Genomic DNA, 11,874 nt, shown 5'->3' on the forward strand with positions numbered 1-11,874 from the left:
AAGTACAAACTTTGAGTTAAAATTCTGGAAACCTAATGTACAGCCTTGTGACCATAGTTAGTAATAATGTACGTATACCTGAAATTTGCTGAGACTAGATCTCAAGTGTTCGCACCACACACAAGAAAATGGTAACTGGGCTGTTGAATGTATTAGTAACTTATTTGCGGTAATCATTTCATGGTGTATACATAAAACATCACATTACACATGTTAAATATATGTAATGTACCTCAATAAAGCTGAAAAAAAAGATGCTAATTAAACATCCTAGTCTCACTTCCTTAAAGCTTACCTGTTTCTTCAGTTTTGCTTTCAGTTTTGTGGGAAAAAACAAGTGATACCAACTATGGGAATAAATTTCTTCCTGTTCTCGGTAAACTTAGTTTAGTTGGAGAAATGACAAAAGTGAAGATTTGGTAAGGTTAAGGCTATATAGTTCTGAAATTATGGTAGTCATTCTTTAAAGGTAAATTATAGGTAGGAGTAAATGGAATAGATGTGGTTAATTCAGTTTTGATGTGGGAAAATGATACACATGGAATGTAAAGGAGTTCAGTGATGGATTCACTCTAGAATTACATATGCCTCCAAAGAGTCTTTGTCAAAGTACAGCGGGCATTTTAAAGAGTGCTTTGAGTAACACAGTAACAAGAATAGCTCAATAATAATCTTGCAGGTGGAACCTAGTAAAAATGTAGCAATATTGATTCTGCTTTAAAAATTTTCTCATTTGTCTTTGTGCAACATATTACCCAAATCACCTGAATATAATTTGGGAATTTTTGTCTTCATAGAATAAAAATAGAACATGCTTGTATAGTTACTTACAGCAGACCTTTGTCATCTCTCATTTTCTTTCAAAAGACTTACTAAACTGTAATAGATGCCAGACAATTTGGGGAACAGAGTTAAGTAAAGAGAATGTGTAGAAACCAGAGAAATGTTCTTTAGGGGAATATTGACCTGAAGCCATTCCATATGTTATTAGCACAACTTAGTATGTATTTGAAACTAGAGATTTTACTAACTCATTTTGAAAATCAGTCCTACAGAATGGCACAAATGGGATATTGATATTTTGGTTTTTGCTTTTTACATTTAGAGTTCTGCCTTTAGTACCTCTGTGTTGTATGTATACTTCTAGTGTGCTTTTACCACATTTTGCTTATCCATTCCTCCAGTGATGCTTCTTACCACCAAAGATGAAGCTTCAGAGTCCATGTTGGTCTTAATGGATAATTTCTTTACTGTATACACACACACACACACACACACACACACACACACACGAGTAGAAGTGCTGAATCATGAGATTCAGAGTTTGGCTAAATGGTGCAGCCAGATTTCTCTTCAGAAAAATTACCCCAGGCTATAATATTACCAGCAGTACTGGTTCCTGCAGGTGTTGTTCCTTTGTCTCCTCACTAACACTTAGCATTGTCTCCAGCTTTCTAATTTTTACCAAGTAGAATAGCATGATAACTCTTAACTCATCATATGGCTAATGGCCAGTTGATTTTTCTCTTCTGTAAATTGAATATTTTTGTCCTTTGCCCTTTCTTTGTTGAGGTTGCTATCTTTTTATTGTGAATTTGTAGTTAAGTTAGTTCTTGATATCTTCAATCCAGAAATAATTAATTTTGAAGTAATTGAAAACACCATTTTTTGGTCTTGTGCTTTATGTTTTTTTCATTTTAAAGTCTCCCTGCGGGATGACTGGGTGGCTCAGTCAGTTGGGCATCCAGCTCTTGATTTCAGCTCAGGTCATGATCTCAAGGTGATGGGATCAGGCCACACATGGGGCTCTGTGTTCAGCATGGAGTCTGCTTGTCCCTCGCCCTCTGCTTCTCCCCCCACACACATTCACACTCTCTTTCTCTCTCTCTCTCTCCCTATCTCTAAAATAAATAAATAGAATCTTAAAATAATAATAAAAATAAGTCTTCCTGGCCCCAAGTCATAATGATATTCTATATTCTTGTATTATATTCTTTTAATGTCATAGTTTACCATTCTCACTTAGGTCTTTCATCCAACATGAGTCCTCCTTTGTATGTAAAATTATATAGGTATATATACAGTTTGGTTTTTCTTTACGTAATAAGCAAGCTTTACCAATTTTTTTTAAAGGTTTTATTTATTTATTTGACAGAGGGAGAGAGATCACAAGTAGGCAGGGAGACAGGCAGAGAGAGAGGAGGAAGCAGGCTCCCCGCTGAGCAGAGAGCCCGATGCGGGGCTCGATTCCAGGACCCTGGGATCATGACCTGAGCCAAAGGCAGAGACTTAACTCACTGAGCCACCCAGGTGCCCCAGCTTTAACAATATTATGTACTAAATACTTTCATTCCCCCTTGATTTATGTGCTAACTTTATTTTGTACTACATTCCAAAACTTTATATGGCTGAATTTCTGAGTTTTGTTCTGTTTGATTGGACTATTTGTTCCAATACACTGACTACCCTATTTTAATGTCTGTGATTTTTGTAATATGTGTTAATGTCTTGTAGGCCAAGAACCCCTTGAATAGTCATTTGTTCCAAGATTTTTAAATCACCTTCTATGTTTTTTATTAGAATTTTACATTTTTCATAGAGGTCTTATATATTAAGTAGTTTCTAGATCCGTGAGAAGTTTGGGGCTGGGTTTTTTTCTCACTGTGAATATGTAATACATATTTTTAGTTAGTATTGCTTGTTTAGAAGTTAAAAGTTCCTCTGTTCAAATCCACATCCTGTCACTTAGTAGAGGTATGGCCTTGAGCAGTCAACTTAAACCTCATGTTTAAAATGAGGGAATAAAAGCACCTAATAGGGTTGTTAGCAGAATTTTAAAGGAGTTAACATTTGCAGTTCCTAGGACAGTAAGTGGTATACACTATATAATAAGTAATGAATATCCATAGATTAATCTCAAATCCAGAAACTTTGTTGAGCCTTTTTATTAGCTCTAATTGTTGATATGTTAGGTTTTTTTAATTCGATGACCATATCATTTGTAAATTGTTGCATCTCTTTTCTTCCAGTTCTTACACCTGTCATCTATTCTTTTTTATATTATTCTTATTTTTATAGCATTGATTGGGACTTTTGGTACTGTATCAGGCAATATCAGTTATCATGGTTATCCTTATCTCATTGTATTTTTAGAGGGAATATATCTAAATTTTCTCCTGTAGGTTATATTTGCTAAAAGTTTTCGGTGATAACATTTACCAAATCGAGAGGGTAACTTTTCTTCGAGTTTGGTAAGAATTTGTTTTGTTTTGTTTTGTTTGTTTGTTTGTTTTTAAAGATTTTATTTATTTGACAGAGAGAGAGAGATCACAGGTAGGCAGAGAGGGAGAGGGCTGAGCAGAGAGCACAATGCGGGGCTCCATCTCAGGACCCTGAGGCCATGACCTGGGCCAAAGGCAGAGGTTTAACCCACTGAGCCACCCAGACACTCCTTTTGTTTTGTTTTTGAAGGAACTAAGAAAGGTTAAATATATACACTTGATGAAAATAATTTTTTTTTGCTTTATTTTCTTATAATGGTGAAATAAATTTATAAATTTTTTTGAAGTTGAGATATTCTTCCTTTTCCTGGGATAAGCTCTATGGAATGGCATATTCTCTCTCTTTTTTTTTTTTTTTCCTTTAATCTACTATTAGATTTTGTTAGGTATTATTTAGAATTTTTGCAGGTGAAATGAGCCTCTACTTTTTTCATTTAGTTCATCTTTAGGTTTAGAATTAATATTTTGTTATCTTCATAAAAGGATTTGTCAGTTTTTATGCTTTTTTCCTTTTTTCTGAAACAACTTAAATAAGTTAATTTCCTTGGAAGTTTAGTGGAACTCACTTATAAAACCATATAGGCCTAGTGCTCTTAAAAGGAGGTTGGTGCCTTTTCATTTTCTTAAACAGTTACTGGTTTGGTCTTTTCAAGTTATCTACTTCTTCCTATATGAGTTTTAGAATTCTCTTCCAGAATTAAGCCATTCTTTCCCATTTAGTATATATTTGTCTTTTTTTTTTTTTTTAAGATTTATTTATTTGTCAGAGAATACAAGCAGCGGGGAGCAGCAGCCAGAGGGAGAAGTAGGCTCCCCACTGAGCAAAGAGCCCAGTGCAGGGCTTGATCCCAGAATCCTGGTATCATGACCTAAGCCAAAGGCAGACGATGCTTAACCAACTTAGCCACCCAGGCATCCCGTGTTTTTAAATTTTTAATCTATTTTTTGTCTTTTTGTGTTTTTAAGTTTCTCGATAAGTTTCACTAGTTTCACTTTTCTTACTCATATTTTCAAAAAACCATCTTTTAGTTTTATCAGTCTTATGTATTATTCCTGTATGCTATTTCATTTCTGCCTTTATTTCCTTCCTGCTTATTTTGCTCTTGATCTTTTCCATTATTTTGAATTGAATAGTTAACTTGTAGATACTTAAACCTCCTCACTTCCTCATCATAGTATTCAAAGCTATAATTTTCTTTTAGGTACATGTTTCCCCGTGTCCCACAAATTTTGCCTTGTGTGGTTTATATTATTCGGTTTTAGTATTTGATATCCTTTATAATTTCCATTTTAACCCATGAGTTACTTAACTTCCCAACATAGAATTACTTTTAATTAACCTTTAATATTACTTTTACTCATTTTGGTGAGAGAATTTAGTCTAAATGAAATAGACCCTTCAGAATCTAGTTTTACTTTATAACCTAATACATTACCTGTTTTCATGTGTGTATATGTGCACTCTCAAGTATCTGTTCTGTTTGGTATAGAGTTCTGACTACTGACATAACATCTAAAGTGTATTAATATTTTGACTGCCGTCAGGCTTCTTCTGTCTCCTGCTTATATAGTTCTGCCCATTGTTACTTGAGAAATTTTGAGGATGTGCTTTCAGGATCGTAAATGTTTATGATGAGTACTATATAATTTTATTCTGTTCCTTTTGCTGATGTTATTGTCCTTTGTCCCTTAGATCTTTTGACTTGAAATATTTTTTTGGGGTATTAAGATTGCTTCTCAGCTTTATTTTGGTCCACAGTTGCCTGATAACATCTTTTTTCATTCTTTTACTTTTTACCTTTCTGTGTCTTTTTGCTTTGAAGTATCTTCCGTTGATTACATATTATTGAATCTTGTTTTGTTTCTTTTAATCCAATCGGAGTGTCTATCTTTTAACCATGAGCTTAACCTGTTTATATTTATTGTAATTGTAATTTCTGCTATATTAAGAATTTTTTAAAAAAGGAATTACCTGGTGAGGAAAAAAAAGAGATTTATATCTCTCTCTCATATCTATAGAATATGGTTATATGACCACAACCTTTGGGTCCCCGCAAGAGTCCTAAACAGTTCTATAACCAGGACAGGTCCTCTAAAACTAATCCCAACAAACTCATCTAAAGGGTAAAAAGTACCTTTTACAGCTCTCTGTCTGGAGTTTGGGGCATAAAGGAACTGCTTTTGCAGAAATAATTTTTGGGGCTAGAACAGTATACTAAAAAATAAACTGACTCAGATATGTACCAATAAACGATTAGGATGACCCCATGCTCTCCTTCCCAGGAGTCATTCCCAGTAGAAAAATCTGCCTAAGAGTAAGACAGAGAGATGGAAAAGCCCAGTAAGTGTTCATGTTCAGCACCCGTGTTCTTAAATACTCCATATAAAGTTAGATGGACAGTAATGTTACCCATTGCTTTCAGGCTTTAATATCATTTCTCTAGTCTTTTCATTCACAGGTTAAAGCTACCTTTCCAGATAGTTCAACAACTAAGTCACCAGTTTCCAAGGGCATTTGCACCACCTCTGGAGAACATCGGCTCCGTGTAAACCAGATGTCCCTGACAACTCATCCACCGTCTCCCTGCACAAAATTTGCACCACCAGCGGACAACAAAGGCAACCATTGTTTCTTTTTGTTACCAAGTAGATATAATATCCCTACCAACAAAACAGAATACACAGTATTGTAGAAGTGTCTCCACAGTATCATGACCAATTGAGAACAGGCTAAGAAAATCAGTTTGCCTAGATGAGGACCCCTTCTCTTCTTGGGTAGCCAGGATTTGAAGGAGAGACTCTGACCTGTACCACACTGCTGGTAAGTGACTTAACACTTTTACACACTGAACTGGTCCTGAGAACTGAGATGTCTTCTTTGTAAATGAAGAATATACAACATAATCTTGAAGAACTGCACAGTGTGATAATGAGCCAAAGGCATACTGTGTGTGTGTAATGGACTGACAAGATTAATCTTGCTGAAGGATTTTTCCACCTTTTGTTTCTATTTGCTAGTTTTAGTCAATATTTTGCTGGCTTAGATTGTTACCTTTTTCTAGTTTCTTCTGTTCTAATCTAATGGGTCCCAGAAATCCCTCTCCTGACCCCTTATCAGAATCAGAAAGTGAGGGAGAAGAAAACGCTAACTACCTAAATGAGAGTTCTGGGCAAGAGTGGGATTCCTCTGAAGAAGAAGACCCTGTGGTGCCCAACCTCACACCTCTCGAGAGTCTTGCCTGGCAGGTTAAGTGCCTTTTAAAATACTCTACAACTTGGAAACCTTTAAATCCTAATTCCTGGTTATATCACGCTAAACTCTTGGATCCAAGCACACCGGTCCATATACTTCGAGAAATAGGTCTAAGACTCTCCCATTGCTCCCATTGTGTACCCAAACTGGAACCCATTCCTGAATGGCCTCCTCTGGCTTCTTGTGGAGTCCCACCTTTTCAAAAGCCCCTTACAAATGCCAGTCGGCTTTCTAGAGATCATGCCACTCTTAATGGAGCGCTGCAGTTTGCCACCAAACAGCTAAGTCGAACATTGAGTAGGGCCACTCCCATACCTGAGTACCTAAAACAGATCCCTAATTCATGTGTTTCTGGTTGTTGCTGTGGCTGGTTAACTAAAACAGTTAAGGAAACAACCCGCACTGAGCCCATCAACACTACATACTCGTACACTGACTTCCAGAAGGCAGTTAACAAACTCTTAACCACATCACTCTAAAGACCCACCATTTGTTCTGATCTCTCTCGTATTGCTGATTGAGGAAGGAAGTACAAAGTCACACATACCACAGTTGAGAAACAAATGCCTTTTCAACCAAACCATGCCCTGTCCTAACAAGCCTGTAAGTACTACCAAGTATAATGGTCCCATAACTCAGCTATAGAAAATGCATGGTGAGCATGCCCTCTGACAGACCCTGTGGATATAAAGAGAACTTCAGTAGAAAATTAGACCAAAGGGACCATATTACAAAAGTTAGGTAGACTCTTGTCTACACTCAGTTCCCCCACCAATTTGTTCTGCCTCTCAGAATGGACTCTTGACCAGATGTCTCGTTGTGAACAGAAAGGAAGAAGTAGTAGCTCCCTATCCCTTTTGTTACCTAACCTTCAGACTAGCCAGTGGGGAAAGAAGGAACTTAGCTACTCCCAATAACACCTCTCTGAGCATACTCTTTTCTACCATTAGTGTCTGTGAGACAGTTGCATGAATTTGAATTCCCTAGACAAAAGATAATGGTGGGGCTATGGATTTATCTCCCAGCTTTTATACAGATAGGCTATATATGGCACCCTTTAGGGTTGCTATTTTGGGAGGAGGGAGTGCAGTTTCAAACCTAGGCTGCATTTCTTCAGGCCTGTTATATAGTACCTGCAGTTACAGTATAAACCTTTATATCATAGGTTCCCACCATGCTGTCTCTAGCTACATTGGCCTAAAAATTGCAACCAGGGGTTAAACAGACACCTTTTCTGCAGGGAATAGGTTTCCCACATCTTGGCATTCAGACTTTAGTCAATAGCACATCACATTTTAAAAGACCAATGGGAAAAGGATTAAGGGCATTTATGCTTTCAATATTAACTGCTAGTGAATTAAAATATTTCATCTGTATAACGTTGTCAGCAGTACTTTATGCACTGTTTACATCCATAGAAATTTCAGGAAGTCTTCTAACTTTAAAGAACTTACCACTATTGTATATCTATCAGAAGTTGGAGTTTTTAGCTTCATTGTTTTTCTACATAGATCAGCTTCAGATTTTCTTCTAGCTCAATAAGGAAGAGAATGTACCCTTGTAAATGAATCTTGATGCATTTATTTAAATGAATCAAAACATAGAAATCCTACATAAAAGAAGATGTATGGGACCAATAAATCTTTTCACATGTCTACCATAGAATAAAACCTGTGTGTGTGATCCTGGTTGACTGGGCATCTAAAAGGAATCAGAAAATAGATTGTTAAAGATCCTATATCCTTTCATTTTACTTTTACTTTTTCCTGTTCTCCATAATTAAGTACTGTATATGATGTGGCATGGAAAAAAATGGAAGCATTAATGAAATCACAAATTCTATACATGTATGGCAACTTTAGGAGAGAGGAGAATGTTTATAATCCAATGAATATTTCTACTGAGCCTTAGTTCTCATGTCTTAAGGAAAAAAGAGGGACTTGTAGTAGGTAGAAAAGATACTTGTTAATGGAAAATTACTGAAAAACCATATCATACTGTTAGTGTAACTGAATGTATCAGAAACTGTTCCTATGTATAGATGTTCTGTGAAATTGGGTTTTTAAAGTGTTATAAGAACCTGTTCCCTTTTTTTTTTTTTAAAGGGGGAGGAGGGAAGAGGTAGGGAGGTCTGAAAATTAAAATATATTGATGTTTATGTAACCATAATATGTTCCTTTTTCTGTGTGTGTATATAAAAGTGCCTTGCCATGAAGCGTTTTTGCTATTCACTCTGAAAGGAAGCCTTTCCCCAGCTCTGCAGCTGAATAAACCAACAGCTTTGTACATGCTGAACAGAGTATAATCATTTGTTCCCAACAAATGAGGTAGACCTTGCTTTTCTTAAAGCATATTCAGTATTCACTAAGTGCTGAATAGAGTCAACTGATTAGATAGGTAGATAAAGAAAGAGAGAAAGAAAGAAAAAGAATATAGTGTCTCTGATAGGTGACTTGGCAGCTCTAGAAAATGAAACATACTTGTAAAAGAAAATATTCAGTCAAGACCTGGATTTGAACCCATTTGTTTGTATATGTTAAATAACTACAGGTTACACAAAATGAGAGATACCTGAAAAAGCCTTAAGCCTTTACTTCTTTTTGTGTGCCATGGACCTGGGGTTAGGGGTGGGTTTACCACTTTCACCCTCCCCCCACAAGGGATTAGGAGAAATGACAAATTTACTATGTTTTCATAGAAATATTTATCAAAGGAAACAGGATTTCTAAGGCAACGGGCATTAATATTATTTAAAGGTATTCTCACAGTGCAGATAGGCAGCCTCTGAAGCAGTCCAGATACTTAGAGCACAGAAGACCATAATCATGTCTTTTAAACCCATCAGCTTTCCTAAGAGAAGGAAAAAATTGGTACATATCTGATGAGGGACAGATTTAAGTTGCCTTTTGGGGATTATCCTGATGGGACTCCTATCATAAGTATCCATTTAAAGAAATTTCTCTATGATGAAAATATTCTGGTATTAAAGTAGATTAGTAAAGCTGTTAGGGAATTTAGAAATCACTTGGGTTATTTCCTTACTGATACATAAATTCTCTCTTCTGTCTCTGTTTTCTACTTTTGCCTTCAGTTTTAGAAAAATTAATTGCCTTTTGGAGCAGGCCATTTCGTTTACATGTCTCTTGTTTAGAAATTTAGTCATTCATCTAATAACAGTATGGAGTGCCTACTATCCAGACCCTGGGAGTGCAAAATTAAATAAGGTACTCTACATAAAAAGTTTTAAAATATACTGAACTGGGGTGTCTGGATGGCTGAGTCGGTTGTGCATCCGACCTCTGCTCAGGTCATGATCTCAGAGTCCTAGGATAGACCCTGAGCCCCACATCTGACTCCTTGCTCAGTGGGGAGTCTGCTTCTCCCTCTCCCTCTGCTCTTCCACTGCTTTGCTCTCTCTGTCTCTCTCTCAAATAAAATCTTTTTTAAAATAATAAAATAATATACATTGAGCCAATATAAACTACCCCAAAGCTTTTGGCCATTGATGCTGTTTTTGCTTCCTAGGGTCACATTAAATTAGCCTAATCCTTATACAGACCCTTAGATATTTGTAAATGTGTGGCCATCCAAGTGTAGTGGAAAGTTGCATGGAGGCCACACTCCAATAATGAAACCCCAAAAGGGGTAGTCAGCTTGGGAATAGATAAAGAGGTCTTTATACACAGATTTAAGCTGTATTTGATAAATTCACAAGGCAATGGCACATAAAAATCAGGGACAGGAGTGTTTTGCTCATATGGCTAGGGTGCATTGAAAAGCCCAGAAAGTTTGGATGCCTTGTCAGACTTTGTGATACAAGTCTATGCAAGCTCCTGGCATATGAGTCCACCAATGAGCAATATCCACTGGACTGAGGGAAATTGAGGGAGGCTGTACTAGCTGACACCAACCACCAGGTATTTCTCCTGTGTCGAGTTGCTGTTATCAAAAAGAAAATCTCTGGCATGTCTTTGCCAGTTTTAAACAAAGTTTAGTTAACAGTTACATGTTTGAGTCTGATCATTGTGCACAATCCTCTATAAATTCTTCCTTTCAATTGGTGGCAACAGTGGGATGATAAAATAGTTTTGGACAGGAGACCAAAAAAATGGGGAGGATAAAGGTAACACAATGACCTGACACTTGCTGGCTATGCAACTCCTCTTCGCTGTGGGAACTATGACCAACTCTTCTCAGATGTGGGAAAGGAATGCCTGATTTTAAAAATAATTTAATAGAGCAGGCAGAGAGTCCCAGAGTTGTTGCTTCCAAATAACATGGAGTCAATTTAAAATGGTAGTGACAGTTTAGGGTTGGATCTTTTAACAAGTTGAAGTTTGGGCAATTAAAACTAAGTTCCTAGTATACACAGAAACCAAGTTGGTGTGGTATCAAGTTAGATTTCAGCAGAAACCAGATGAAACAGAATCAGTGTTGTAGTTTGTAAATTCAGGAGCTCGTTCTTACTTCAGGGAAAATACGTTTGGGTTAACTGCCAAAGTTATGCTTATTTAACACTAACATTCCATCCATAGTGTCAAGTGTGGGACCTGACACCCCAATACATCAACTGGTGTTTCTCAATGTTTTAATTAGGCAATAGTCTGGAAGGGATAGCTTCCTTTGGGAGGCACCCAAACATCTGGAACAGTCCAAGGGTATGGCTAGTTTTCATAAAAGAATTCCCTAGATTGGCTTTATGATTGCACCCTGAACAACTAGAAGGACTTGATCCTGCACCAGTGGCAGAGTTCCGGTGACACAAGGGGCCAACACCTAGAGAACTAAATTCTGTGTTAATTGAAAGCATTAAGGTTGGCCACAACCAATCCATTCCACAGGACTTTATCACACAATGGGTTATATGGTGTCGGCCCCTAGCTACCTGCCTGGTAGTAATGTAGACTCCCAGTGACTTGAATGCTTTGGTCCAGATCCCACTTTCCCTCTTTATATTCCACTTGTTGATGTTGGTCACTTTCCTACACATTGTTTTCTTTAATTATGTTGGGTTACTGAATCAGCAAATAAAAAACAGGATGCCCAAATAAATTTGAATTTCTGATAAACAAGAAAATATTATACCGGAAAAAATTACTTATCTGAAATTCACATTTAATCCATTTTTTTATCTGGCAACTCTATAAATGTGTTAATAGCATTTAGTGGGTTGTAGTCATGGAGTTCTGGGAGCGCAGTCTGATTCTGCCATTATATGTTGCCTACTTACCTCCAACTACTTGATATGGGTTAGGGGAGAGGGAGACAAACACATAGTTGACCCAAGAATAGACAGATGTGAGGTGGAAGGGAAACCCAATTACTGGTATGAAAGTTTTA

General features: G+C 36.9%; 1 protein-coding gene across 1 annotated transcript; it reads left to right on the top strand.

Moving 5' to 3' along the window:
• Window positions 1-6,100: 6,100 nt before the first annotated feature.
• DCAF16 (DDB1 and CUL4 associated factor 16) lies at window positions 6,101-8,825 on the top strand. The gene has a single exon (XM_032854459.1). The coding sequence runs from the start codon at window positions 6,363-6,365 to the stop codon at window positions 7,011-7,013; it is 651 nt and encodes a 216-aa protein (XP_032710350.1). The 5' UTR covers window positions 6,101-6,362; the 3' UTR covers window positions 7,014-8,825.
• The last annotated feature ends 3,049 nt before the right edge of the window (window positions 8,826-11,874 follow it).

The sequence above is a fragment of the Lontra canadensis genome, unplaced genomic scaffold, assembly GCF_010015895.1.
Source record: "Lontra canadensis isolate GAN:19392208 unplaced genomic scaffold, GSC_riverotter_1.0 scaffold1, whole genome shotgun sequence".
Lineage (NCBI taxonomy): Eukaryota > Metazoa > Chordata > Mammalia > Carnivora > Mustelidae > Lontra > Lontra canadensis.

Excerpts from the sequence above, each read along its gene's own strand:
- DCAF16 (XM_032854459.1), top strand. The coding sequence starts at position 6,363 with ATGGGTCCCAGAAATCCCTCTCCTGACCCCTTATCAGAATCAGAAAGT.